The sequence below is a fragment of the Lepidothrix coronata genome, unplaced genomic scaffold, assembly GCF_001604755.1.
Source record: "Lepidothrix coronata isolate B3197 unplaced genomic scaffold, Lepidothrix_coronata-1.0 Scaffold245, whole genome shotgun sequence".
NCBI classification, from domain to species: domain Eukaryota; kingdom Metazoa; phylum Chordata; class Aves; order Passeriformes; family Pipridae; genus Lepidothrix; species Lepidothrix coronata.
Genome location: NW_016690425.1, coordinates 826,613 through 852,660, shown reverse-complemented (window position 1 = coordinate 852,660; position 26,048 = coordinate 826,613). Strand labels below are relative to the sequence as shown.

Genomic DNA, 26,048 nt, shown 5'->3' with positions numbered 1-26,048 from the left:
CGGGTTGGCGTCACCGGGCGCGCGGGCGCCGCCATCGGGAGCGGCGGCGGAGGCGGAAGGTGGGAACTGCGCTGCTGGAGCGGGGTGGGGGCATGGCGGCCGGGACACGGGGACGGGGCGGGACACGGGGGGGCGTCTCGGGCTAGCAGGTTGTTTTGTTTCTGAACCCCTTCGGAAAGAGGCACAGAGCCACCCCTGTGTACGTGTTTCATCGCCTAAAATTGCGATGATGTTTGTTGTGGTTTTTTTGTTTTTTTAAATAAGCCGCGGTGGCGCAGTCGCGAGGCAGCGGCGCCCCTGCCCCACGGTGGGTTCGTGACGGGCAGGTGGGCACCACACCCGCCAGTGCGGGAGGGGGCTCGCAGCTGTCCGGACCGGCTGTGAAACAGGCTGCAAAATGGGTCCTTTCGCGTTATGTTTGCGTATATCCCTAAACATAAAATCCTCAATATGAGCCGCAATGTGCGCCCACAGCCCAGAAAGCCAACCCAAATCCTGGGCTGCATCAAAAGGAGTGTGACCAGCAGGGCAAGGGAAATGATTCTGCCCCGCTACTCTGCTCCGGTGAGACCCCACCTGTAGTGCTGCATCCAGCTCTGGGGCCCCCAGCGTAGGAAGGACATGGACCTGCTGGAACCGGTCCAGATGAGGGCTGCGAATTTGATAAGAGTACTGGAGCACCTCCCCTGTGAAGACAGGCTGAGAAAGCTGGGGCTGTTCAGCTTGGAGAAGGGAAGGTTCCATAGAGATCTCATAGCAGCCTTAAAGGATTTGAAGGGGCCTGCAGGGAGGCTCTCCATCAGGAACTGCAGTGATAGGACAGGGAATAATGGGTACAAGAGAAAAAGGAGAAATTTAGTTTAGATATTAGAAAGAAATTCTTTACTCTGAGGGTGGTGAGGCCCTGCAACAGGTTGCCCAGGGAGGTTGTGGCTGCCCCAACCTTGGCAGCATTCAAAGCCAGCTTGGAAAAGGCTTGAGCAACCTGGTCTAGTGGGAGGTGTCCCTGCCCATGGCAGGGGGGTTGAGAATAGATGATCTTTAAGGTCCAGTCAAACCGCTATGATTCTATGTGCGCTCTTGGACCTGAACAGAGGCTCCTGGCAGCAGAGAAATGGCACTCATTTTGGCCTCCTGTGTTTGCAGGTGCTTGTTTCAGATTCAAGTAATTGTGGCACCTGCTGTCACTAAACCACATGTTTATTGCAGTTATAGACTGTGGCTAGGGAGAAGAATAAATGCATGTGATTCTGTAAATAAAGGTAGTAAAGGAACTGCCATCAGACAGAGTTTGGAGGCGGGAGAGGTGTCTCTAGAGGACTGATTATCAGTGTCTTCAAAGTGTATCAGTGTTGTGTACTCTGCTGAAGTGAGTGGATAAGCACAATGTTGAAATGACGGAAGTCAAAAAGTAGTCTCCTGGCAGTGATTGTGGGAGTGCTGGGGTAATACTGACGTTTTTCAAAAATGCCCCAAACACAAGCAAGAGACAAGTGAAAAATCAAAACTTTTGGGGAAATGAGAAAAGAGGAAGACACATTAATGGAAGGAAACAAAGAGAAACCCCTTGTTTGGAGGAATTGGACACTGATAATAAAAGTGATATAAGTGTTTTTCTTGGTCTTAAATTCAAGGAGCTTATCAGGCTCCCATGTTTCAAGATCAGATTTACACAAGGGACATATTATCATTTTGAGTTAATTGTGATTGTGGTGATATAGACTTAATTTGTTATTTAATAAGAATGACTATGTTTCCAACATAAGAATTTGATTGATATGGGAGAGATATTGGTGTGGTTTTAAATCCACTTAAACACATTAACTCAATATTTCAGTTAGTATAAATGCATCAACACAGACACTAAAATTTCACTTATAAAATACAAGTTTCATGTCACTGCTGCAGTGTATGCAAAAATGGCTTTTTTGCATATTTTTGTGATTATTACGTTTCATATTCTTTCTGGGTTTTCCCATAATGCTTGTACTAAAAATACTATATGTTCTATCAACTAAGACTTGAGAGGAGGTCTTTGTCAGAAGTAACATGCAGAACTTTGTTGTTATGGGTTGCCAAAGCCAGTTTTTAAATTTTCCTAATTTAGACAAGTTTTTCTTATATAAAGAAAGTAACTTCTTATATAAAGGCAGTAACTTTTGCTAATACATAAAATGGTAAGTATGTGTGAGTGGTAGGAACAGGAATTGGTGCTTTTGCCTGGCCTAAATTGACTTGGTTTTCTGTGCTTGACTAATGTAACTATATTTTCTTTTAACTTCATTGTGCAGAGGTTAAGATACAGCCTTGATCAGTGGGCTAAAGTGCATAGTCCTTCATGAATAGTCCCACTTGTTAAAAGAGTCAAGGTAATATCTAGAAAGTGTATGGAAGTTACAGCAAATTTTTCTTAACTCGTCTTCCTGCCTATAAAACCAGGAAAATTGAGTGCCTAATCATATATATTAGAAGAATAAATCTTTTCATAATTCTGAAGGACTCTCATATTACCTTCATGAAGACTGCTACTGTCAAGAAAATTCATGCTTGCATTGACTTGCCTGTACATTCAGAACTTTGGTAGTTCTAATATATGTATGTTTGTGACTTTGAAAAAAAATCTAGTTTTATTTCAGCATTCAATGAATACAGTGCAGTTATTCTGTTGGTATCTTGTGACTTCATAATGTTGAATTGCTAAGGTCTTAATTTTAGAAAGGGTTCTCTTCTTCGTGACTCAGGCTAGATTCTCGTTCTTTTGCACATGTTAGAACCTTTTCAGAATGAGATGCATGTTTTACCTGTAAGCATGCCCTGTGAGTTTCATGAGCCCATTAAGTCAGAGCATTTGAGAAACAGTACTAATTTTTAATAACTGTAGAGGTTTCACATTCTTTAAGTATTAGTTAGATTTGCCATTTAAAGCCAAAAATATGTAGTAGTTCCTTGAGCCTTATTAATCAAAATGAAAGACTTACTTGCTAACACGATCAGTTATAAACTTTAAAAGCAGTTGGTTGCTGAGTTGTATTAAAGCCCATGTCATCTAGAGTAATGTCTTGATGGAGACATGAGCATATCTGGTATTTTAGGGGGAGTTACTAAGAAGTAGAAAAGGAAATTTAGAAGCAGAGAAGTTAATTGGAGATACGTGCTTACTAAAATCAACAGTAACACATAATTGATGAAAAACTGCTTTAAACTTTTCTTGTAATTGAAATGCAGCCCATTAAATTAAGGAGTTTATAGATTTTTTTAATTGGAGCGCTTTATAGGGAGTAAAAGGACACGAGTATGGTTTATTGGGACATTTGCTATCATGACCTTTTCTGTAAAAAGGCAGGACAATCTGCTGCAAGTTTTCTGCTGTAACTGTCAAATCAATCATTACTTTTTTTTTTTTTTAATATGCAGAATGTCAGTGTCTGCTTACTGTATATTTTGCTACAGACAAATAGGAACCTCAGGTTCAGCCACGAAAACACACCTACCCTGGAATATCAGTAAGTACAGTTCACTATGTATTGATCTGAAGTGTTAATAAAAAGGAATGGTATGATATCATACATTATTTAGAACTAAAGTTTTAAATCCCTGAAGACTTTGTGATTAAAAGCTCCTATTAACCTAAAGTGCCTATCTGCGTCTGACTTTGCTTAGCGTAGTGATCTGTGAAGTGACACCAGCAGATTATTTGGGAACAAACATGATGGGAGGTCCTCTCCTCACTAAATGTGGTCTCATTAAACTATCTTAAACTCCACTTGTATCTGATTTTTTTGGTAACTTCTAGAGCCATGAAATAATTACATCAATAAATGGGGAATAAAGTTTGTTTCTATTATTTATTTTATATTGTGTTGTTAATTCTGCAGTCTTTCTTGCTTAGTCCCTGCTTTCTTTGGTGCTTTCTGCATAGAATGACGATTCTTACAAAGTTTATTTCTGAGCATTAAAGATAGGATATTTCAATTTCTACTCTACAGGAAGCATTGCATTTTTTTTCTTTTTCAAACTTCTCTGCCAGTTATTTCTTCAACATGTAGCTGCTGCCTCTTGTCTGCATGCCAAATTCTTATGGTCTCACAAAGACGGAAGCTGGTAGCAGTGGTTGTGGGGCAAATCTCCCAGTTCATGCTGAGGAAAAGAAATTATTCATGATAGGTGAGATGGGTTCCATTGGGTTTGCTGCTACTGGTAATGATAAAGGGTTTCTCTGTATAGAGATCCTTATATTCAGATAATCAGATCAATGTGGTAGGGACAAAATAGCTGAAATCTAACAGGAATTATTAGACTTAAAAGGAAAATTGTTGCAAGTAGTATGTGTTTATCAGCTCTTTGCTTTATAAATTAGATTCAGTGGAATTATTTTTAAAAATAATTTTCTTATGGAGACTGCAGGACTTTTCAAAGAATGTACATACTCCTGTATGTAATAATATATGTTGAAGATATAGCTACACCATGTAAGAAAAAATTAACTTCTTAAAATAATTTAGAGTTCAAAATGATTGCTAGTGATACAGGCAGAGAAAGTTTACTGTTGATTCCTGCAGCTGAGCAATGAATGCAATTGAGAGATAGCAATACTCAAAGTAAATAGCAGTGGCGGGATACATGTTTTATCATCTTGCTTAGGAGAGCAGGAAATTCTAATCAAGTAATGTTTTCTCTGGTTGTAAATTTTGGTTAATGATTTCCTGAAAGGTGGAGAGCAATAGAAAAATTTTTAAAAGCTTATTCTTAGTGACTGGTGTTCTTACTGTTTGATAATCACATGGTAATTATGTTAATATTGAGGTGATGCACACAACTTTGTTTGACATGAGTTTTTCATTTTTTCAAGGAAAAATTGGAAAGGTAACTGGATCGCTTATACTAGGGTAAGTTGTAACTGACAAGCATATAAGTAATTTATGTACACAGTTAAAAGTTTAATATGTGTATCTCTCAAAAAATGTGACAATATCAGAGGATATTGTCCATTCCACCACAATAGACGTGGTGGAATATGGCTGGGAAGCATAATTTCTGATAGTCATTACTTATTTCAAGTATTTTATAGCCTTTTCTCTACTTTGTGAAATGAAAATAATTTACAGACTATTATGTATGTGGTAAAATCTGGATGATTTATAGCAAAGTGATTGTTAACTTTTTTTGCCATCATATTTTTTTAGTTAATATTCATATGCAGTTCTCTTTCCTTTAAAGAGGTTTTGTATTCATTACGTATGAAGTCCTGTCCTTAAATAAGTTGCTGCAAATTGATACTCAAGCTCTACATCAAGAAAAACTTAAATCATATGTATACGTACGTACAACTTCTCTAAATCCAAGTGAATATCAAGGTAAGGTGCATAATTGTTTGCGTTTTAAAAACAGAATTTTAAGAGAATAGAATGTTTCTGGAAGTCACCCTTATATAGTAAGGAAAGTTATATTTCCTGAGATCTGTTATCAAAAAATGTCACCAAATTTATTTTAAGCTGGTGACTGATTTTTTTTTTTTTAAGATTGTTCCTTCTATACATAGTTCTCTATATATGAGATAATTTTCTTTATATATGTCCATATGTATATGTGTGTGTATTTTTTTTCATGTATTTACAAGGGAACTGTGTTTCAGACTTCCAGTAATACAAAAATACTCTTGTAGGGATCACATACAAAGCCAGAAAAGAAATCCATAAAGCAGTGAGGAAAATTCTAGAAACTGAAGCTAAAATATTCCGGAGACCTTTTAATGGTAGGTATTGAAAGCATGACTTTATCTATTATTATTGTTTTTTAACAGTGAGAAGTAAGACTTCTAGAAAGTAAAATATTTTTTCTCACAAACTTAACATGTTCTTTTCTGTTTGAAACAGTGATAATATAACTTATAATTTCTATATTAATATGGATTATTGGTTGTCTATTTTCTATGTATTAAAACCATTCTTTTTCTTAAAGTAAACAAAAGCAGAGGTTAAGAGGGGATTTGAGGGTTGTTTTGTTCTTGTTTCAGAAGAGATTTAAAGCTTAAGATACCGGGCTAATATTTGATACCAGTTTTGTGTACAAAAGGTATTTGTGGGATGAAATACTCTCAAAATCTGATTATAGAAAAGTATGTTATGTTTTCATCAGAATTGATAATATTAACTGAAAGCAGCACAGGCTATTTGTAACAGTGTCACTGCTTTTTAGAGTAATTTACAATAAGAACTTCAATTTGTATAAGAAACTCTGTTCCTGAGGCATACTGTCTATTCTCATTTAACTGCCTGTTAAATAATTATAACAATATGCACCTCCTATGAAATGTCATGTCATTCTATGAAATTAATTGTTCAAGGTCAGAGCCTCAAAAGTTGCTGGTAATTCTGGTTGATAAGTGCCAGTCAGGGGTTGTCACATATATTTGAAATATCAACTTGGTGCCACTAAAATGAATTAAACCCACCATTTAAGGATCAGCATTTTACTGATGTCATTCTGTGATTGTTTATTGTACTCATTTAATATTAAAACATTACACTCTAAATTACTGTTAACAACTAATATTCAGATATTAAAAGAAATGTATTTCCTTACTCAACAAGTAGCAACGTGACTGTTAAAATGCTCATTAATAATAACATGTTTCATTTGTTTCTTGTTAAAAGAACAATTCAGTACATTTGATGGAGAAGAGCATGAGTGTGCCTTATGGCTTCTCTTAAAGAGAACTCAGTCAGAAGACAAAATGGTCCGACTGCAGGCTGTACAAGACCTGGCAAGCAACAATCACTGGCGTGGTAATGTGTGCTGATGTAGCCTAATTCATCCCAGAAATGCAACAAAGTCTCAGTTAGCTGTTCCAAGTCTGCTGCCAACATGAAGAAAAGCTCGTAGCTGCAAGAAGCATAAATATGCTCTGAAATTCGGTCTAAAATGTGGGGGAGTTATTTACATTTCAAGTAGCTGTTCTTTCCTAACACCCTGACACAGAGTGTGTGTCTGCAGTGCAGACCTCTCTCTGTTTCCCACCAGAGCATTCCAACCATTGCTGTATTGTGGGAGAGCAGTTCATGCTCCTTATTCCTGGAGTTTTCTGTTGGGACTGCTAACACAGTCACTAGTTCTGACAGTGATTTTTTTATAAGGCTCTGTAGGAGTGAGTTTAAAGCCATGGTTAAGTTGATAAAAATTGGTTAGGAGCTGATATGTAGTAATGACAAACCAGAGGTAAAGGACTTGTATGTGTAAACATGATTTGTAAGCCATTTTTTGTCCTAGTTATTATTTAGTAGTAATAAGTTCACCCTGTTGCTCTAGCAGCAAACATCCTTGAAACCCCAAGGGGAGGTGTGTGTGTATGTGAATATGCGTGTCCTTCTCCTCACTCCATCACTAGACCGCATAAACTAGGTGACATTCTGTTCTGGGTTCTCATTAGTCAGGTAATTCAGACAGTAGAGGATCTTTCACTCTTCCAATGCAACTCCAAGCCATGGGATTTATTTTGTTTCAAATCGCCTCTTTAAAAATCTAATTAATTTCCATGGGGAATTTACATCAACAAATTGTGTTTGAAAAGATCTGAAAGCTAGGGTGTACCAAGACTGAAGCTTTGCGTACTAGTTTAGTGTAACTGTCTGGTGTTTGTAGGAGAATACTATCTGTTAGCGGGTGATCTCAGGATCTCAGAGCACGGGGTGTCCAGTATTAGGAATTTAGTTGCTTTTTGTTATCTCCCTTTCTCTGTAGTGCTCATTGTTGTAGTATTTGGATGTTTCACAAACACTTATTGTTCTTGCCAACTGCCTTATGAGGGAAACAGGCTTTTTTTTAACCTGATACTTCAAAATGGAGTCCAAGAAAATTTAAGATTGAAAGTATGTGCTAACTTTTCACAACTAGAACCAAAGTGTTCAGCTTGTCCAAAGCACAGCTCCAGTGAATTCAGTTTGCAGATGTGAGTGATCTACACTGAAGAAAAAATATGGCCAATCTGTGACTGTGAAAATTATATTTTAAATGGCTTGTCAGTTTTGTTCTAGAATTGAATAACAGTAACAAGAAGAGAAGCAAATTTTTATTTTTTTCCCTTCAGTTTGCCACTGAATTTCAGTATGTAATTTTTAGTTTTTCCAGCTTAAAGTAAGTAGGTTTTGGAAAGGAAGAGTAGTTGCTCTTTAAGTCTGCTTTCCCTTCAGTAGAGTAACTGAAAGTCTCTCTTGTATTTTCATTAAGGAAGGGCTACTTAAAACTGTACTGTGCTATCAATTTTATTGAAATGTGGCTTTTTGTATAATTTGAAGTTTAGGGTGATCTCTTTGCAGTATTTGGATTTAAGGCTTTGGTTTTTAATAATGTATGCAGAAGAGCATGCACGATGCCTTCTAAATTTTAACTCAAGCTTCGGTTTGTAGTTCTTGTATTCCTTTCACAGTGGCAATACTGAATATTTGCTTTTGCTTGTGCTCAAATTATATCTGAGGACCTATGTCAAGCTGGTCTATAATGAACAGTTAGTGCCCAGGTGTATTTCAGTTCAGCACAGTGCTGATCTAACATCTGCAGTTTTTAACTTCTGGAATTTGTGGTTACAAAATCAGAACTTAAGTAGATTGCAGAGAGGTGGTTCTTTTTTCAAGTGTATTTACAAAGTAGATCAGAAACTTAATTTAAAACCAAACGAAATGTTTAAGGTTAGTTTTAACCCTAACATTGAAATTCTTGTGTGACAGATTATCAATATGGTACAGTTGCTCAAACCTGTGATCAAAGGACTGCTATAGGTTTGGCTCGATCTAAAGGTATTGACCTTCGCTTTTTCCTGCCTCCACCACCATTGCCAAAAATAAAGACTGTAAGTAAATGAAAAGTAGGTATTAGATGATTCTTAGTTGCTTATTTGTTTTTACTGCTTTTGTTATTGTTGTTTGTTGTTTAAAGTAGAGTTCTTCTAAAGTAACTAACTAGTAGTAAAATTAAGACTAAAATACAAAACTGTAAGATATGATATACCCCTGGGGTATATCTGCATTAGCGAATGGCATGATGGAAAGAAATAAGATTGAACACATTGCTCAATTACTGTTCTTGAACTGTATATCCACAGTATATATTTACCAGCAGTGAAGTCTGAACCAGTTACCAGTATGATACACACACTGCTTCTCTGTACCTAATGGGCAATGCGAAGAAGTCATCCTGGGTTGCCTTGTTGATCCTGACAAAATCCTACATATAGGTAGTGTTCCTGGAGGCCTTTGCATCCTCAGTGCTAGTGTGGTGCTCTGCTCTAGACCCACCTCTTCATTACCAGGTTTTGGTTGTCAACAAATCTTTATTGGATAAATTTGGCCTTGGTTTTTCTTTCTAATATATATTCTATATATATTATATATACTATGGTCAGAGCAGTCATGCCATCATCAGCTTCTTCAATAAACAGAATTGGCACACAAAGCATAATATATGAGGTGTTTTGTAATGCTGATAGAATGAATACTGGCAGAAGTCCCTGTCAAAAACTACCTGTCAGAAACTACCTGTATATGTTAACCAACAAAACTCTGAAACACCAGCTTAGATTCATTGTGTTATGCTCAGTTTTTCCTTTCTTATCTTAGGTTATACTAGTGTATGGTTGTGTATATATTTCTACAGGAGTATGATTACTAGGTGATTGAAGCTAAGAGTTCCCAATCTACTGCTTAGCAAATTCAAGCAAATCATTGTGGCAGTTCTAATCATCACAAATGTCTCCATGTCGGATTGCAGCCAGGATTAGAATAACTGTGAATTCCATGACTGTGGGCAAATAAACTTTGTTATTCAACTTTGTTGAATTTATCAGTTGATCTACGGATTGTTAAATGAACACCTGTATGAATATTTTGAATATAAAAGCTTAAAAGAAATGTTGTCTTTATTTTTTACTTGTAATTTATACATTCATTTTAATGGAGTGTCACCAAAAGGACAGCATCATGAGCTAGTTGAGGAGGGTGATTGTTGCACTCTACTCTGAGCTGGTGCGACCCCACCTGAAGTACTGTGTGCAGTTTTGGGCACAACAACATAAAAAAGATATAAAGCTGTTAGAGAGCGTCCAAAGGAGGCAACAAAGATGGTGAAGGGCCTTGAGAGAAAGCCTTATGAGGAGCGGCTGAGGTCACTTGATCTGTTCAGCCTGGAGAAGAGGAGACTGAGAGGAGACCTCATTGCAGTCTACAATTTCCTCGTGAGGGGAAGAGGAGGGACAGGCAGTGATCTCTTCTCTGTGGGGACCAGTGACAGGACCGAACGGAATAGCCTGAAATTGTGTAGGGGGTGGGTTAGGTTGGATATTAAAAAAAGGCCTTCACCCAGAGGGTGGTTGGGCACTGGAAAAGGCTCCCCAGGGATGTGGTCGCAGCACCAAGCCTGATGGAGTTCAAGAAGTGTTTGAACAAAGCTCTCAGGCACACAGTGTGATTTGTGGGGTGGTCCTGTGCAGGGCTAGAAGTTGGACTTCAGTGATCCTTGTAGGTCACTTCCAACTTAGGATATTCTATGATTCTAGGAAAATTACTGTGTAGTTAGGGATGAACTTCTAAGTTTCCTGTGCCAAGAGGAACATACCAAAGTATGAAGTGTAAAGTATGGAGCTTTTCATCACTTATTTGGTGGTTTTAGAATTACCAGTTTTCAAAGCCTTTACAGATATAACTACTAAAGAGTTGCAGAGCACTTAAGTCCAGGGTTCATATTTTATGGCCTCATTAGTATGGCTGATTCCATTATGTCAAATATTTATTTTCTCTGTGTTTTGCTTCATGCTTTGAACAAAACTAGAAGCTATTTGTGCTTACTTCTTGCAGGATTATCCCATAGAAGATGAGCTTCGCTTGTTGTTAGTATCTTTACCTCAGACTGGTCTTGATCCATGTGTCCAGTACTTCACATCTCTTGCTTTACGGGAAAGTAGCCAGACTCTTGCTGCACAAAGGGTGAGTTCCCATCTGCAAAGTAGAACTGTTTGGGTTCTTTGTTCCTGCAGAGCTCAAAGATATAAACCTATTTCCACATTTTTGAGCATTGTAAGAGGAAGAGAAATACAGAGACTTTGTGACCGCAGAACATAAGCAAAATCTCTTCTAAATACAGACTATCTGCTTGAAAGCTTGTTTGTGTTTCCCAGCTGTATTAGTGGAAAGGTCTAGTGAAAGATTGTATCCTTCAAATCTTCCCATTAAGCAGATATTTCAACATTTTATCCAAAACATTCCTTTCCCTTGTAGTGCTCATAAAGTGATTTTTCACATTTTATCTTACTGTTGTTTGAATTTTCACTTACTGCAGAGATGATTAAACCTCTGTTAAGTCTTACTAGCAAACTAGTAGTTGTTAGCACACCTCAAATAGTAAACTCTGTTATATCATGTGGAAATTCCTCACTGGAACAGATCCCTGTTACCAAACCAGAAATGGAATAGTCTAGTGGTCTTTCTGAACTTGGAAACTAGGGGTTCTTCAACAGTGCAACAGCTTCTTTAGTGGCTTTAGGAACATCATTTAAAGTACCATTATTGCTTAAAAATAATAATTGTAATGCCACTTTCATCCACTCTTTCTTGTGAATTTTATTTTTTATTTAAAAGTTGTGACTTCTTTAATGAGTGATTATTTTTTTTTATCAGATGCAATAGCAAACATGAATTCATTTTAATAGTGATGCTTGTCAGCCTACATTTGGAGATTTCTAAGTGCAATAACTCTATAGTTCCTCTAACAGAGTTATGTGTATTATTTTTATGCTATCACTCCTTTATTTTTTTCACAGCCAGAGCTCTTGGTACAAAGTGAGCTTTGGTAAGACACTGCACTTGTAGGAATTTTGATTTTTGTTGAGGTTATGCTGGTCTTTCTGCTCTGTGATTGAGAGACTGGTTGTCAGAGGCTATGCCACATATTGGAGACCTTTTTTCTCCTATTTCTAGTTTTGCAACTATGGAAGTCTAAATTTAGTTTGAGTCCTGCTTTTCACGCTTAAACAAATGATCTTAAAAGAAGACGTTCATTAACAAAATGAAAATCCTGCATTTTTTCCCTTTATTTATGTTTTGAAGTTAATAGACTATGGAGACTACTGACTGAAAATCTAATTAATATTTTCAGTTAAAAACAGTAAATATTTTTATGGTGTACTGTTGTGTAGTTTGTACATTTTGAAAAGTGTGTGCATGCTGTGCACTCTTTAAAGCCATTTCTATAGATCATTACACACTTAACGGTTCAGTTTAGACATCCTTGTTTTATGTAGCCATTTGAAGTGTGTTATGATTTTTACTGTTTCTCATTTCAGGGAGGCTTATGGTGTTTTGGAGGAAACGGACTTCCATATTGTGAGACATTGAGTAAAATCCCTTCAGAAACAGTGGAACTCTTTTGCTTGCAGGCTTTAGTACAGCATTCTAAGGTAATTTGTCCTTTAAACTATCACTGAAAAACTACATTTATAAACATTCCTTTTTAATGCTCTCTCATGTATTGGGAAGGAGTTGCCATTTCTTTGTCTCCTACCCCTCACTCCTTCTGTAAGGGTGTTCAGACAACCAAGACTGGTGTGAAACAAAGGCAGTGTAACAAGCTAATTTTTTTTTTCTCATGGGGAAGTGTATGTAAATTCTGTTCTTGTTTCTAATTAGCCCTTACAAGTTCTCCTGTAGTAGACCTGTGTGTATCTTTCAAGAAGTAAAAGGGCAGCTCTGAGACAGAAAAGCAGGAGAGAATACCTGAGGTCCGGGTGGCTTAAACGATTTCATCCTATGTGAGGCTACTTCCCACTGACAGCTAAAGTCATTGGAGATGGATATCATGAGGCAACAGTGTTTCCACTCTGCAGCTTCTCAGTAATCGAGATACTGATGATGTGAAATTCTCAGTGCAAAGTATGTGGATTTGTGTGAGTCAGTGTACATCAGTTCAGAAAGCTTACAAGCAGGTCTCTTCTTGCGACTCTTAATTCGACTCTAGTGTCAGGTTTTCACAAAGTAAAGTAGCCTGATGAATTCAAACCTTATCTATTCAAAAAGCTCCCTCCTTCAGGGACCACTGCCTTTGGGCAGACTACTGCACAGCAAGCACCTAATACAGTGGCCTCCCAGGACCAGTCTGTTCTTTGCAGACACAGATGAAGAGTATGGAAGACTTTTTGTAACAGTGATTCTTCTTGTTTCCTGTTGCTGCGCTCTTCTGTGTGCAGTTCATTGCTCAGAAGCTAAACCACTGAGAAACAGTGTTGAGAACACCAAATTGTTATTGATAGTAGGGGTGGATAAAGTGCAGTTTGCTGGTATTTCTTTCACATCTTCCATATACATAGAAGTTCTGACTTAGTCTGGAATGTGTTATATTCCACATTTTCAGTTTAAGCAAGTTGTGACTGTACTCGTTTGCACAAGTTGTGACTGTTGAAAACATACTTGAGGATATCAGCAGTTTGGTAGCTACCATGCAATTTTAACACTGTAGACAGTCTGTTCAAGTCATAAGCATTTGGCCAATATTGGTAGTTGACACAACTAATTAGCGCATATTCATCTGCTTAGACTAAAATCTGTTGTTGCCCTTAGGATCAATAATGATAGCGGTACTATTTGGAAGTAGAAATACCTTTGCATTTCAGTGCATTTTAGATGGTGGACAGGAAGGCAAGTGGCTCTGGTTGAGATAATGCTCTAACAAATGCAGAATATTGGCCTGTTTCAGACTCTTGAACTTAAGCTGAAATTTGATCATGACAAGTGGAGAGCAATCTCATCTCCCTAAGATGTGGAAGAGAGTAAAGTGATGGTACTCAGTGTTTTCCAGGTTGTCAATTCATAGGAATCATGCATTTATCATATTAAAATATTTACTTCCTCTTTAACTATGGCATAATAAATTCTAGATTAATAATAATTTCCATGTAATAAGTGCTCTGCATTATATCGGCTCCTTGAAACTCCCTAATCTGTGAATTAACAGCATCTAAAGAACCTTTTGCAGAATATCTAATTATTATCACTGTATTTACTGTATAATGCTAGATTTCTTCTCACTGTGATAAAATTGAAGCTAAAGGAGGCCTTCAGCTACTACAGAGGATATACCAGCTACGTAAAGATTCAGCAAAGATACAGAGGAACATAATTCGCATTATTGGAAATATGGCTTTGGATGAACATCTTCATTCGTCCATAGTACGTGCAGGTAAAAGGAAAGCAAGTGCGAGTAGTCTGAATGTCAGATTTCTGTGCTGAAAATTTCTGAGGATTTGGTGCTTATGTAAAATGAAGAGGACCATGGTAGTGGTGTGGGTTTTATATTTGCGGGGCTGGGGAGGTGTTGTTCGGATTTTTTAACACAAAAAGTTTAGACTGTTTAGATGGTTTTGATTAAGAACTCTTGTTTGCTGTCTAGCCAATGTATGTCAATGAGAGCTGTCCAAAGTCTGATGGATGGTGAAAATTTGGACTTTGTTGATGTTCGGTTCACATTACTGGCAAAAATCTTTTTTGAGTTTCCTGCTCTTACAGATCATCTACCTTGTACATTTTTTTTTTTTAATTTACTGTGTTTTAGTCTTGTATGGGAACAGACCAACTTGCAATCCTCACCTTTTGGAACAAAGTGAAACGTGATGCCTTTCCCTTCCTTGTTTTCCTACTGACTTCTGCTAAGCTTTTCTCTCATACCCCTTTTTTAATACCCTCTAAATATCACAATGAAAGTTCTGTACCAAATAAATAAATCTCAATGTTTTATTAGAAAATAAATAAATAGAAAATATCAATATGCTGTTGTATAGGTCCAAGCTGGACCTTTTAAACACTGTGCATTTTTAATCTCTGTTACACAAGGGAGGAGTAGCAAAGGCACAGGAAAACACTGTGAGGATGATGAAAAATTTGAAATGGCTGTGATGTAAAGAACAAATAACTAAACTGAGATGATTGGTATGGAAAAAAGCGACTGAAAGAGAATACAATGAAGATTTGTAAAATTCTCTTCGCTGGCATAGAGAAGGCAAAGAGGGAATGGTCATCTGCTGTTTGTTGTGATGCAAGATCAAAGGTTCTTGCACATTAAATTATGAAGAGACAGAACAAATAAATACATATTTTTCAATATATTGCATGACCAAACTAAAAATTGCCTTAAAACATGGTGATAGTTGAAGATTTACAAAGCTTCAAAAAGTGATTAGACAAATTCATTAAAAGAAAAGTCCATAAAGTTCTACACATGGAAACCAAGCTGACTGCAGAAAACCAGAGGGTATAGAGTAGAATCAGCACTGTACAATTGTCCTTTTACTGGTCTATTCTTCTATTGTTCTGCAACTTCCACACTGCTCACTTCTGAAGAAAGGCAGCTAGACTACAAAGGCCTTTGTTCTGAGTTGTAGCACCATTCCTAAATTCTTATGATTGTTAAAAGCATATATGTAGAGGAAGAGATTGAAACAGGAGAGTCAGGAGCTCCCTGGGACAGAGCTCTTAGTACAAAAGGAATTTTGGACAGTGAACCAAACTCCAGAGATGAGCAGTCAGATACTGCTGATCCAGAGCTGATAAAGCTTCTCTTTTATTGCTGGAGGATGCATAAGAAGAAAGAACCTCTAAGGCTCTTTTACATGCAAAAACTGCTGGCACAGGAAGAGGAAGAAAAAGAGATGCATTTTGTAGTAGCTGTGATGGGGTATCTGGAAACAGAAGGATTCTGAACACTATTTTTGACTCTCGGTCTTGGCTCATTTAAGAGAAATGCAAAACCGAAGACTGCGCTAGTTTTAGTCAAACTGGCTTGGCAGTCTCCACTGTATTCGGAGAACTGAAAGTAGACTTTAGGTAGTATTCTTCTGAAGGAGAACATGCACAATGGTCAACATATATTCTGCTTAGAAATGTAATTTAAATACATAATTCTTTTAAAAAAATTTGTTTGTTTAAATCAAAATTCAAATGTCAGTTCATTCTCTTCCTCAGTCTACAGTGAACTATCCTGAATTAGCAACTTACTGAGTATACTAGTAGTAACATAATGTACATGATTTTGAAACAATGCTCATGAGATATATTGTTCTTTTTTTAAACCAGCCTCCATTTGATAATCTCTCTTCAAGGTTTTCCTTTTGAACTTGACTGTAATGTAATTGTGATTTATAGGCCACTTTTGCTAGCAGCAACAAGATTTATCCGTATTTGAAGGAGACGTATATATTTGCGTGTGCACATAAAAGATATTCCTTTGAATTTTTCAGTAGTCTGTGAACATCCCCATCCATGTTTAAGACAATTTTACACTTTAGGTAGAGTATTATAAAGTGTTTCTAAGTCATGGTAGCTATGAATTAAAATTTTATTGACAGTTGTATCAAATCTAATTATTATATGTTTCTGTGGTATAAATAGTATAGTATTTTTAGAATAGCAGGGATATTTTGATTCCATAATGAGTTTTTCATACATTGGATTTTAAAATAGAAATGGTTGTACTACTCTTACAGGGAGCATCAATTTTTTTCACCTACCATTGCTCCTGTAGGTTGTTTTTTATGCCTCTCTTGTGCTTTAAGATTCATTTTCACCATCTTCCTTGCATTTTAGCTGCAAAAAGAGACCTGAGATGTGTTCTCTCTCTGACAACTGTATTGACCTGCAGATACACTTCCTTTTTCTTTTGAGAAGACGTCCTCCTTCAGATCATAAGCTGAACAGTAGTAAAATACATTGCCTCTTTGCCTCTCTGAATTTTTGAATTTTGGAGATTCCACTTACCTATCTTTGGCTTTCCTGAAGTAAAGAGTGGATTGAAATAATTTATTTTGATGTTACCCTTCTTAAGTTTTAACATCTGTTTTCACAAGTATAGTTTAAAGGGTGATGTTTCTGAATTCTTTCATTTGGATGATGTTTCTATTAGTTAACCTGCTGCTTTATTTTCTCAATGTAGGTTGGGTTTCTGTACTTGCTGAAGTAATGAAATCCCCACATATCATTCAGTCTTCTCATGCATCCAGAGCTTTGGCTAATCTAGACAGGGACACGGTGGAAGAAAAATATCCGGATGGCGTTTATGTCTTACATCCACAGTATCGTAGCAGGTAAAGCAGAAGGAGACATTGTAAATGCTGTACTTCGAGTTTTTTACGCTTTTCAGTTACAAAACCTTGGAAGAGTTGAAATCAGAGTGTTGCTGTAGTGTTATCACCTGCTCCTCCTGTTTTTTGGTGGGTTGAAAGGACTGAATTTACATTCTCAAGTAGAAGAACAACACGAGTGGTTGGAGTAGTCCATAACCATGAAAAGGGTATTACTGTAATGCATGGAAAAATCCGAACACAAAACATGAGATTAATTACTGCTTTGCATGTGTTGCAACCCTTTAACCTTTGCACTGTATGTCTTGGATACCATGCCTTGTAACTATTCTACTGGCATCAGCACATGTTGGCCTAAGATGCAGTAAATTTTCATCTTAGCCTCTTTAAATATCAGTTGTGGATCTGGGACCGAAGCAGTCTCCAGCGTGCTATGTCACTTAGTAGCAACTATTCCCTGGGCTCATTGATATTACTCAGATTGCAGTGAAGATCTAATTAGATGATAAAGCTGCCTTAATAGTAGCTGGAGGGAAAGCTGGTTTTCATTATAGAAAATTACGATTTGTGAGGTGGGTACTTTCCATACCTCTTTTTATATCTCTTCTAGGTGTATCCCTGGTTTTTGTCTTGATCTGAGTGTACTCTTGGAAATACCATGATATACTGTCCATGAGATAAGAAATCACATGTAGTGTTAAAAAAAGTGTTTTGGCATCCCTTAGGTTAAAAGTTCTAATTTGCTAAAAGAATATGTAACACATATCTCTTAAAAATTCCTTTTTCTTTATCAGTCAGCCCATCAGAGCAGACATCCTTTTTGTTCACGGTCTTTTGGGAGCAGCATTTAAAACCTGGCGACAGCAAGACATTGACAGGCATTTGGATAAAAAGGTCTCAGAAGGCGAAGAGGACTATAGTCAGTGCTGGCCAAAGGTAAAAAGGCAGTAACATTTTTACACATGGCTGCTGTTTTCTCATTAGTGAGAGCTGTCCAGAGCATCTAGCATCTGTCTGGCAGATGTCTTTTTTGAATCACATTAGTTGTAATATGTTATACAAGTAGCACTTTCCAAGTTCCTGATAGATTTTTGTTAGTGAGTTGTTTGTTGTTCGTGCAAGGAAAAATCTCTGCTAAGTTTAATGCTTTCAACATCATTCATGTGCTAGTGAAATAGAAGGCCATGGCTGCTTTCCTTATGCTCTTTTTTTTTTTTAATGGAATGTTGTTGCTGAGGAAAAGATATATAAAATTACATTTTAAATTAAGTACCCTCTCTTACATAGGTGTCTGAGTATGTGCAGATTGCTATTTAAGTATTGTTGGTGAATAAGTGGTTACTGCTTCAAGTGACTTACACTGGTATAGCCACTGAAGTATCTCTGCAAAACATGAACTGATCAGTTCTGTTGGTAATCTTAGTCTTGTTTCACCCAGGAGAGGGAGCCAGGAACGCACGAGTTAGAGATCAGTTTTCATCCTTTGCCTACTTTGTGGCTGGGGAACAGCCTAGAGTTCCCCAGCATATAATAAGAATAATAATCCAGGTGTAAAATGTATTTGGGGATTAACTGATGAGTAAAAGTCTTGCTTGATATTGTCCCCATAGTAACATCTTTGCTTCATTGCTGGTAAGTTGCTTGCAAGAGTTCAAGTACCCCAATTATAAGTTCTTTGATTTTGCTTTTCTTTTAATTTAGACATGGCTGGCTTCAGACTGTCCTTCCCTTAGAATCCTATCTGTAGAATATGACACCCATTTGAGTGACTGGAAAGCAAAATGTCCTGTTGAGGCTCACAGGTAACAAATATAGCATCTGCAGTTTAGAGGGGGGGCAGGAGGGAGACCTGTAAAGCTGATTCTTGGGATCTCCTAGTGTGAAACAGTGAATTTATCTTGTGTGGCATTGGAAAATCAAATTTGGAAAAAATTAATTATAGTCATGATATGCTTGATTTTTTTTAGCCTCATGAATTACTTCTGGCAATTTCATGAATTCTTACAGGCCATTCTACTCATGTTTAGGGGAGACTAAACAATGCTATTAGTTAATGTAAATCTTAAAGAGGATATTTCTTGAAGTGACCCTATAATGCTTCATAAGCACAGCAAAAAAATCACTGTACTGTGGCTTTGAACTCCTGATAAAATGAAGCATATATTTTCATAGAATTGTTTAGGTTGGAAAAGACTCTTCAGATCATTGAGTCCAACCATTAACCCAGCATTGCCAAGTCCACCACTAAACCATGTCCCTAAGTCACATATCTTTTTAGTACCTCCAGGGATGGGGACTCAACCACTTCCTGGGCAGCCTATTTCAGTGCTGGACAACCCTTTTGATGAAGAAATTTTTCTAATATCCAATCTAAACCTCCCATGGTGCAACTTGAGGTTGTTTCCTCTCATCCTGTCATTTGTTACCTGGGCCAAGAGACCAACCCACAACTGGCTGTACCCTCCTTTCAGGTAGTCATAGAGATAAGGTCACCCCCCTGAGCCTCCTTTTCTCCAGGTTAAACAACCCCAGCTCCTTCAGCTGTTCCTCATAGGACTTGTTCTCCAGACCCTTCACTGGCTCTGTTGCCCTTCTCTGAACGTGTTCCAGTGCCTCAAAATCTTTTTTGTAGTGAGGAGTCCAAAACTGAACACAGGATTCAAGGCATTGCCTCATCAGTCACTTCTCTCCTCCTGCTGGCCACATTATTTCTGATACAAAGATACTTTGTTCAAAAAGTGTTACTTTGACCCATAAAATACAGCAACTGTATCTGATTTGGTCAGATAGTGTAATTGTCAGAGGAGTTGCATTTTTGCTGTTGGTGAACTGGATAGGTCAAAGGAAGATGCAACCATCAAGCATTTTCTTCCTGAAAAATAAAAATACTTTGAGCCTGTAAGAGTTCTTTGGCTTGAATGAATTTTAGACTTAGTAATTGTGATCTTTAAATCAGAACCTAAGTCCTTCAAACACTTATGCAGATACTTTAACATGTTACTAGTACTGTAGATTCAACTTGTGTACTTCAGTGGAAGTATGTGCATGACTGCTCACAGGTTAGGAATCTGAAATTGGATTATGTTTTGTGCAGGGAAGAAAAAATTTCAGCATGTGTGTAATAGACTGGGAACTTGCTACTTGTTCTTTCCCTCCTCCTGGTTATATGAAAGCTCAATGCAATTATTGCATTAAAGAAGACATATAAGCAGGGAAAAAATAAGGAAGGCATGACTGTTAATATGCCTATTTGAAATGAGGCAGAAAAATGACAGTAAGAAGCATGTAGGTGGTTACAGGTCCAAAGAAAACTGGAAATGGCTTTAAGTTGTACCAGGGAAGGTTTAGATTGGATAATAGGAAAAAATTCTTCACTGAAAGGGTTGTCAAACCCTGGAAGAGACTGCCCAGGGAAGTGGTTGTCTCCCCATCTCTGGAGGTGATATGAAAATGTGCAGATATGGCCCTTAAGGACATGGTTTTGTGGTAGACTTGGCAGTGCTGGGTTAATGGTTGGACTCTATGATCTTAAGGGTCTTTTTCAACCTAAATGATTCTGTGATTCTAAGAAAACTCTTTTCCGTGTCTGTCTGAAGTATGTTTAAAGAAATAAAGATGTATTTCTTTCACTAAGATTAATGTCTTTTTCATTACAAAATGGAAAATTAATTACCTGCTATTTATGGTCACCCAAGCATAGTATTTGATTATTTTATAATTTTATATGTTTAATAATAAGTGAAAAATATTGAAGATATTTTTAACTACCAGGAACACAAATGTGGCAATAAAATCATAAACTTGGTTTGCTTTTAAGTGTGTGGTCTCATTCACTGTTTCAAAAGTGAATTTTTATGCCCCTCTGCTAGCCTAAAGCCTATTGTTCAGCTGAAAAGACACACTTGAGTATCCTTTTCATATGTGTTATAAAGCAATTTCTAGTGAGAATGCTGAGACCAATAGAGATGAAGTGAATTATTTTGCACAGTGGTTGCCCCAGTATCCTGATGCTTTCATTATCCAAAGGCTTTCTGTGTTTGATTCTTGTTACACTGCAAGGCATAATGATGTTGCACTTTCAAGCTTGGATTGAGAATTGGGGTTGGTTTTGTTTTGGTTGTACCACAGATTCATTTTCAGCCTCTAAAGTGTAGCTTATCCTTTCCAGAGTTCAGTCTTTTCATTTATAAAGTGGAGATTATTATGCTTTCATACTATTCCAGTACAAAGCATTTGGAGATTTTCGTCTGGAAAGTCTAGCAGACATTAGATGTGATTTTTTTTAATGTGTTGGTTGATCATGCACTTAGTTGTTAAGTTTCTGTACATTGCTCCACATTTGGAGCATTATTTAGCAAAATACGTTTTTGTCAGACACTAGGCATGTTCCTGTTGCAAGGGATAAAGTTCATTATGTGTCGATGTTGCTTTCGTAAAATGAAAACATCATTTTGTTACAGTGTGTAAATGAAATTATTTAAAACTCCGTAAAACAATTTGTCAAGCTAAGGGAAATTATTGGTAAGTGAAATTAAAATAAAACTTTCTTGCAAGAGCAAGAAACTGAATTTAGCTCAATTTCTGTTGTCCTTGTGAAGCCAACCTTAAAAAGTTTTTGGCATTTTTCACTGTAGCAACAATAATTAAATAATTAACGTTTCTGTAACTAATTCACTTCCATAAACACACAGCACTGAAAATTCATTGTGTTTTAACGTTGCCTTTTAACCTATCATGCTTCATTATGCCTGTGTTCATGTTTCCTTTGCAGGAAATCTATTGCTTACCGGAGCAGTGAGCTGCTTGACAAGCTCAAAGCTGCTGGGATTGGAGACAGACCTCTGGTGTGGGTATCTCATAGCATGGGTGGTAAGCATGTTGCCTGTTTGATATAAAGTATTTTTTTGACTTTTTATTTCAGAATAAGCTGTTACACAAATTCAGATTGAAATACAATTATTCAGAATAGTTTATTTTAAAATTTTACAAAGACCTAAAAATGAAAAACAAATTTCTGTTTTCTTAATGTGTTATACTCAATAGCGTATACATTTTGAAACGATTTTTATTGCTGTTTGGTTTTACATGTTGATTTAAAAACTCAGTGAGTTGAAATTCATGTAAATGGAAATCCAGAGGCAAAATTTTCTCCATGATCAGGCGTATAGTAAATGTCATTAGCAACACTTAAAACAAACCAAAATTGGATTTGCATCATTCATTGACATTTTGTATTAATGCCTTCTCAGGTTTGGTTTGGTTTTTCTTCAGCTTAATCTTATATATTTGACTGTCGAAGGACTAATCAATGAGGCAAGAATACGGTTAATTGTTTCATGGATAATATAGCATGATCATTATTTTCACAGTGGTTTAAATCCCTGCATTAATTCAGTTTCTGTTGCCAGGTCTTCTAGTCAAAAAGATGCTGGTGGATGCTTCCAAGAATCCAGAAATGGATAAAATTGTAAACAACACCAGAGGAATCATATTTTATAGTGTACCTCACCATGGTTCCCAGCTGGCTGAATATTCTATAAATGCCAGATATCTTCTCTTTCCGTCTGTGGAGGTTAAAGAACTCAGCAAGGGTACGTTCACTTTGCTACCATCTAACAACAGGGAACTCTGCTAATGTGTTCACAAAGCTTTTGTTTTTTCCATCATGTTGTCAGAAGAAGCTAGGTAAAAACAACAACCCCCCTTTTTATGTTTTGGGTCGTGTGTTGAATTATTGCAAGTGATTCTGAGTAGCTGTTTCATTGATTGCAGAGGTGAGGAGAAAAGGGGGAGTCAGAACAAGTTTAAAGAGTAGTTTGGGTCATTCAGCAAAGTAATAACATGTACCAGACCTGGGACTCTTATCTTCCAACCTAATTCTATGCTATGCAGAATTAAACAATTGTTGCATATGGTAACTGGAAAAAAGGGATTACAGACTAAATGCTACTCCTTTTACTGTCATATTAATTTTTCAAAACCAACTCTTTAGCAATGCAGTCTTGCCAGACAAATGCTATAATCTTATGTTCCAGATAACACTGCAAAAATTATGTTGCTCTTTCTTAGATTCTCCTGCACTTAAAGAGCTGAATGATGACTTCTTGTCTTTTGCCAAAGACAAGAAATTTTCAGTGCTGAGTTTTGCAGAAACCTTACCCACGCACATAGGCAGCATGTTAAAACTGCATGTCGTACCTTTGGAATCAGCAGGTAAGTCAAATAGCCATTTAATTTATTTAATTTTGTATATATTCATGTAAACATCGATAATGAGAAAGACTTATAAATGTTGTGGTAGAAAGACCTAGAAAAATGCATCTGTCATGTTGTGGGGTATTTCACTTAAACTTTTGTCTGAGTTTAAACTGCAGTTTCCCTGTTGAGATCTGAAGCAGCTACATTTAGATCTTAGAACAGCAGTTGATTGTTTTGGTTTTTCTAAATGCAAGTAACATTTGCTTGTTGAAAAAAGAAGGATAAAACCTGGTCTAATGTTACACTGTTGGAGTCCTTTCCTTTGGAATTATGACTAATTGTGGTTTATATTTGTATAGATAGGCTGAATAGTGTTTCAGATGCTTCCACAAATTCTAGCTATTTCCTCCTTTAAGAAAATAAGACAGAAAATTAGTAAACTGCTAATGGAGAAAAAAATTCACAAAGCTGGGTTTCAGTGTTAGGAATCTTTTAGCACATCTTGGATACTCAAGCAGTAGAGTTTTCTTCCTGAAGAGTTTCCTCCATCTTTTTGCCTTTCGTAGGAGGAAGACCAAACAGTTTTTTCCCTTGCTTTTTTTGTGGGTGCTCAACTTAGAGAATTGTTTTAAGTCTTACATTTTTGGGTTTTCATGAAGCAAAACCTTCTTTTGCTCTACCCAAAGTATCTGTAAGGCCCTGAACAGAAACCATTGCTTTGTTGGGTTTCATATCAGGCTTTCCACCAGCTAAATCCACTACCTTAAGTCCAAGGTCAGTTGCTCTGAAGAAGGTGAGCTATACATCCCTGTTTTTCTGAGTCAATATTTAGCAGTATTTTTACAGTATGTCTTCTTGAGCAGCAATTGTTCGCAAAAATGTTGCTGATGCAATTTGATTGGCAAGGACTGAAAAACAGGACTTTGGTTGTTTTTGGTTTTTTTTTGATTTAGCAAAATAAAATTAAAGAGAGGGCTGAATGACAGAGCCCAAATTAATACTGTGTGTGCACTTATAATTTTGTAGCATTTCTCCTCTTCTAGAGATGATACACAATGCAGCATGTGAGCACTCTTGCAAACCTTTAGAGGGTACATGACAGTTCGGTGGCACAGCACTTGTTCTGTTCAAAATGCAGGCTGATGAGCAGTACACTCCATGTTTCTTGCATGTGTGCTTGAGCACACAAAAGCAAAGCTTCATTCTGCTCTAGTGTAATTTTACATGGTTAAAGATACAGAGTTCAAAGCAAAGTGAAGGATTTCGAGGTTGCTAAGTGAATAGGTAATAAACCGGAATGTGGCAGTCATGGCATCTTAACTGGAAAGTTAGTAGTGATAGCTGTCAGGAAAGAATAAATGCCACAGTGTTAATATTTCATTTGCCCAGAAATGTGTGTGGTGATTGTGGCGTATTTCAGGTTAATTCTAGTCCAATTTTTAATCTCCACATCAAAGCATTTTTGTGAGGAATATGGGCAACTAGTGGTGATCAGATTCAAGATACTGTGGATTAAACCCTATCCCTGATCATATCAATGCTTAAACCTCAGTCACAACTGTGCTGTCCGTCAGGTGCTGGTAAATGACGTTTTGTGTCATCGGAGTTGTCTATATGAAAAAAATGTACATTCGTGTATATCAAACAAACATGGTAGAACTCTGGCCTAATGGTTTACTAGTGTGGATTTTTGGCAGTGTATAGCTCTGTCTGACCGTATCAGTGTGCACTGTTGTTTCTAGCACATTAAAAAATAATGAGGACCAAACAGTTACACTGAAGACTGGAGAAGTTGCTTTTGAGAGAGAAATTGCTAATATAAGATGTGCTTTTCAGTCTAGGTCATCTTATGAACTTTAGTAGTTTTTTCTTTTTTTTTTTCTTCCCTCTCCCAGACTTAGGAATTGGAGACCTTATTCCAGTGGATGTTAATCATCTAAATATTTGTAAGCCAAAGAAGAAGGATGCTTTCCTGTACCAACGTACACTGAAGTTCATTCAGGATGTTTTAGCCCAAGAACTTAGAGACTGAGTATTTGCTATCCTTGGCTATTTGTGCCCTCCATTTGGTGTGACACAGAAAGTTCTTATTTGTTAGGGGATCTGCAGAACTACACGAGTGCTATGTCAGTAGTATCTGCAGCTGAATAATTTTCAGTACATCTCCAACTTAGACACCTCTGCAATTTATTTCTAAAATACATTCAAAACAAATACAGACCTGGCAAAAAGAAAATGTGTGCCCAGGATATCTTCTTTTAGCAAAAAGACACAACTTTGCTTTGGAGACAGGTAAATATACATCTGGGACAAAGTCTTATAGAGAGGATTAGAAACAATTAACTGAGGTGATTATTTATTGTGACAAAAAGGCAAAGAAGCTGCCGCAAAGTGTTGGTTTACTGTCCATGCTAAGTAGTCTGACTGGAGCCTGGAGAAAAAATATCCAAATAAATGAAGGTAACATTTTTGTCTAGTGGCCCAGTTACAGGAGATTTTGTCATTTGCCTTTTCATTTAATAGAGCACCCAGATTTGTCAGCAAATATGGCATCTGTTTTCTGCATGAGAAAGAGATGGGTTGGTAGGTTGTCTTGCTTAGACAACTGTCATGGTTTTTACCTTGTCTGTATTGATGAAAACGGGGCCTCTAGTGGTCTAGTGGTTAGGGTGCAGGACTCTCACCGCTGCGACCCGGGTTCGATTCCCGGCCCCCTGGGCAGATGGAGCTCGTTAGCCCTGTG

At 37.2% G+C, this 26,048-nt stretch overlaps 1 protein-coding gene across 3 annotated transcripts; it reads left to right on the top strand.

Moving 5' to 3' along the window:
* Nucleotides 1-25,947, top strand: SERAC1 (serine active site containing 1). Of its 3 annotated transcripts, XM_017834913.1 has the most exons (18): nucleotides 34-59; nucleotides 3,415-3,503; nucleotides 4,028-4,164; nucleotides 4,850-4,886; nucleotides 5,218-5,354; nucleotides 5,663-5,752; nucleotides 6,654-6,785; nucleotides 8,721-8,842; nucleotides 10,842-10,970; nucleotides 12,326-12,439; nucleotides 14,052-14,214; nucleotides 16,960-17,110; nucleotides 17,902-18,043; nucleotides 18,809-18,909; nucleotides 21,879-21,976; nucleotides 22,516-22,698; nucleotides 23,177-23,320; nucleotides 25,201-25,947. In XM_017834913.1, the coding sequence occupies exons 3-18, from the start codon at nucleotides 4,065-4,067 to the stop codon at nucleotides 25,335-25,337; spliced, it is 1,980 nt and encodes a 659-aa protein (XP_017690402.1). In that variant the 5' UTR covers nucleotides 34-59; nucleotides 3,415-3,503; nucleotides 4,028-4,064; the 3' UTR covers nucleotides 25,338-25,947. The 3 variants fall into 3 exon arrangements, with proteins under 3 accessions (XP_017690404.1, XP_017690402.1, XP_017690403.1); XM_017834915.1 differs by lacking the exon at nucleotides 4,028-4,164 and having other exon boundaries at nucleotides 1-59; XM_017834914.1 differs by lacking the exon at nucleotides 34-59 and having other exon boundaries at nucleotides 3,987-4,164.
* The last annotated feature ends 101 nt before the right edge of the window (nucleotides 25,948-26,048 follow it).

What these genes read in the sequence shown, in the direction of transcription:
- SERAC1 (XM_017834913.1), top strand. Translation starts at nt 4,065, where the DNA reads ATGCCAAATTCTTATGGTCTCACAAAGACGGAAGCTGGTAGCAGTGGT. An exon ending in CATCCACAGTATCGTAGCAG is followed by an intron (nt 17,111 to 17,901) that starts GTAAAGCAGAAG and finishes TTTCTTTATCAG; the next exon opens with TCAGCCCATCAGAGCAGACA. An exon ending in ATAGTCAGTGCTGGCCAAAG is followed by an intron (nt 18,044 to 18,808) that starts GTAAAAAGGCAG and finishes CTTTTAATTTAG; the next exon opens with ACATGGCTGGCTTCAGACTG.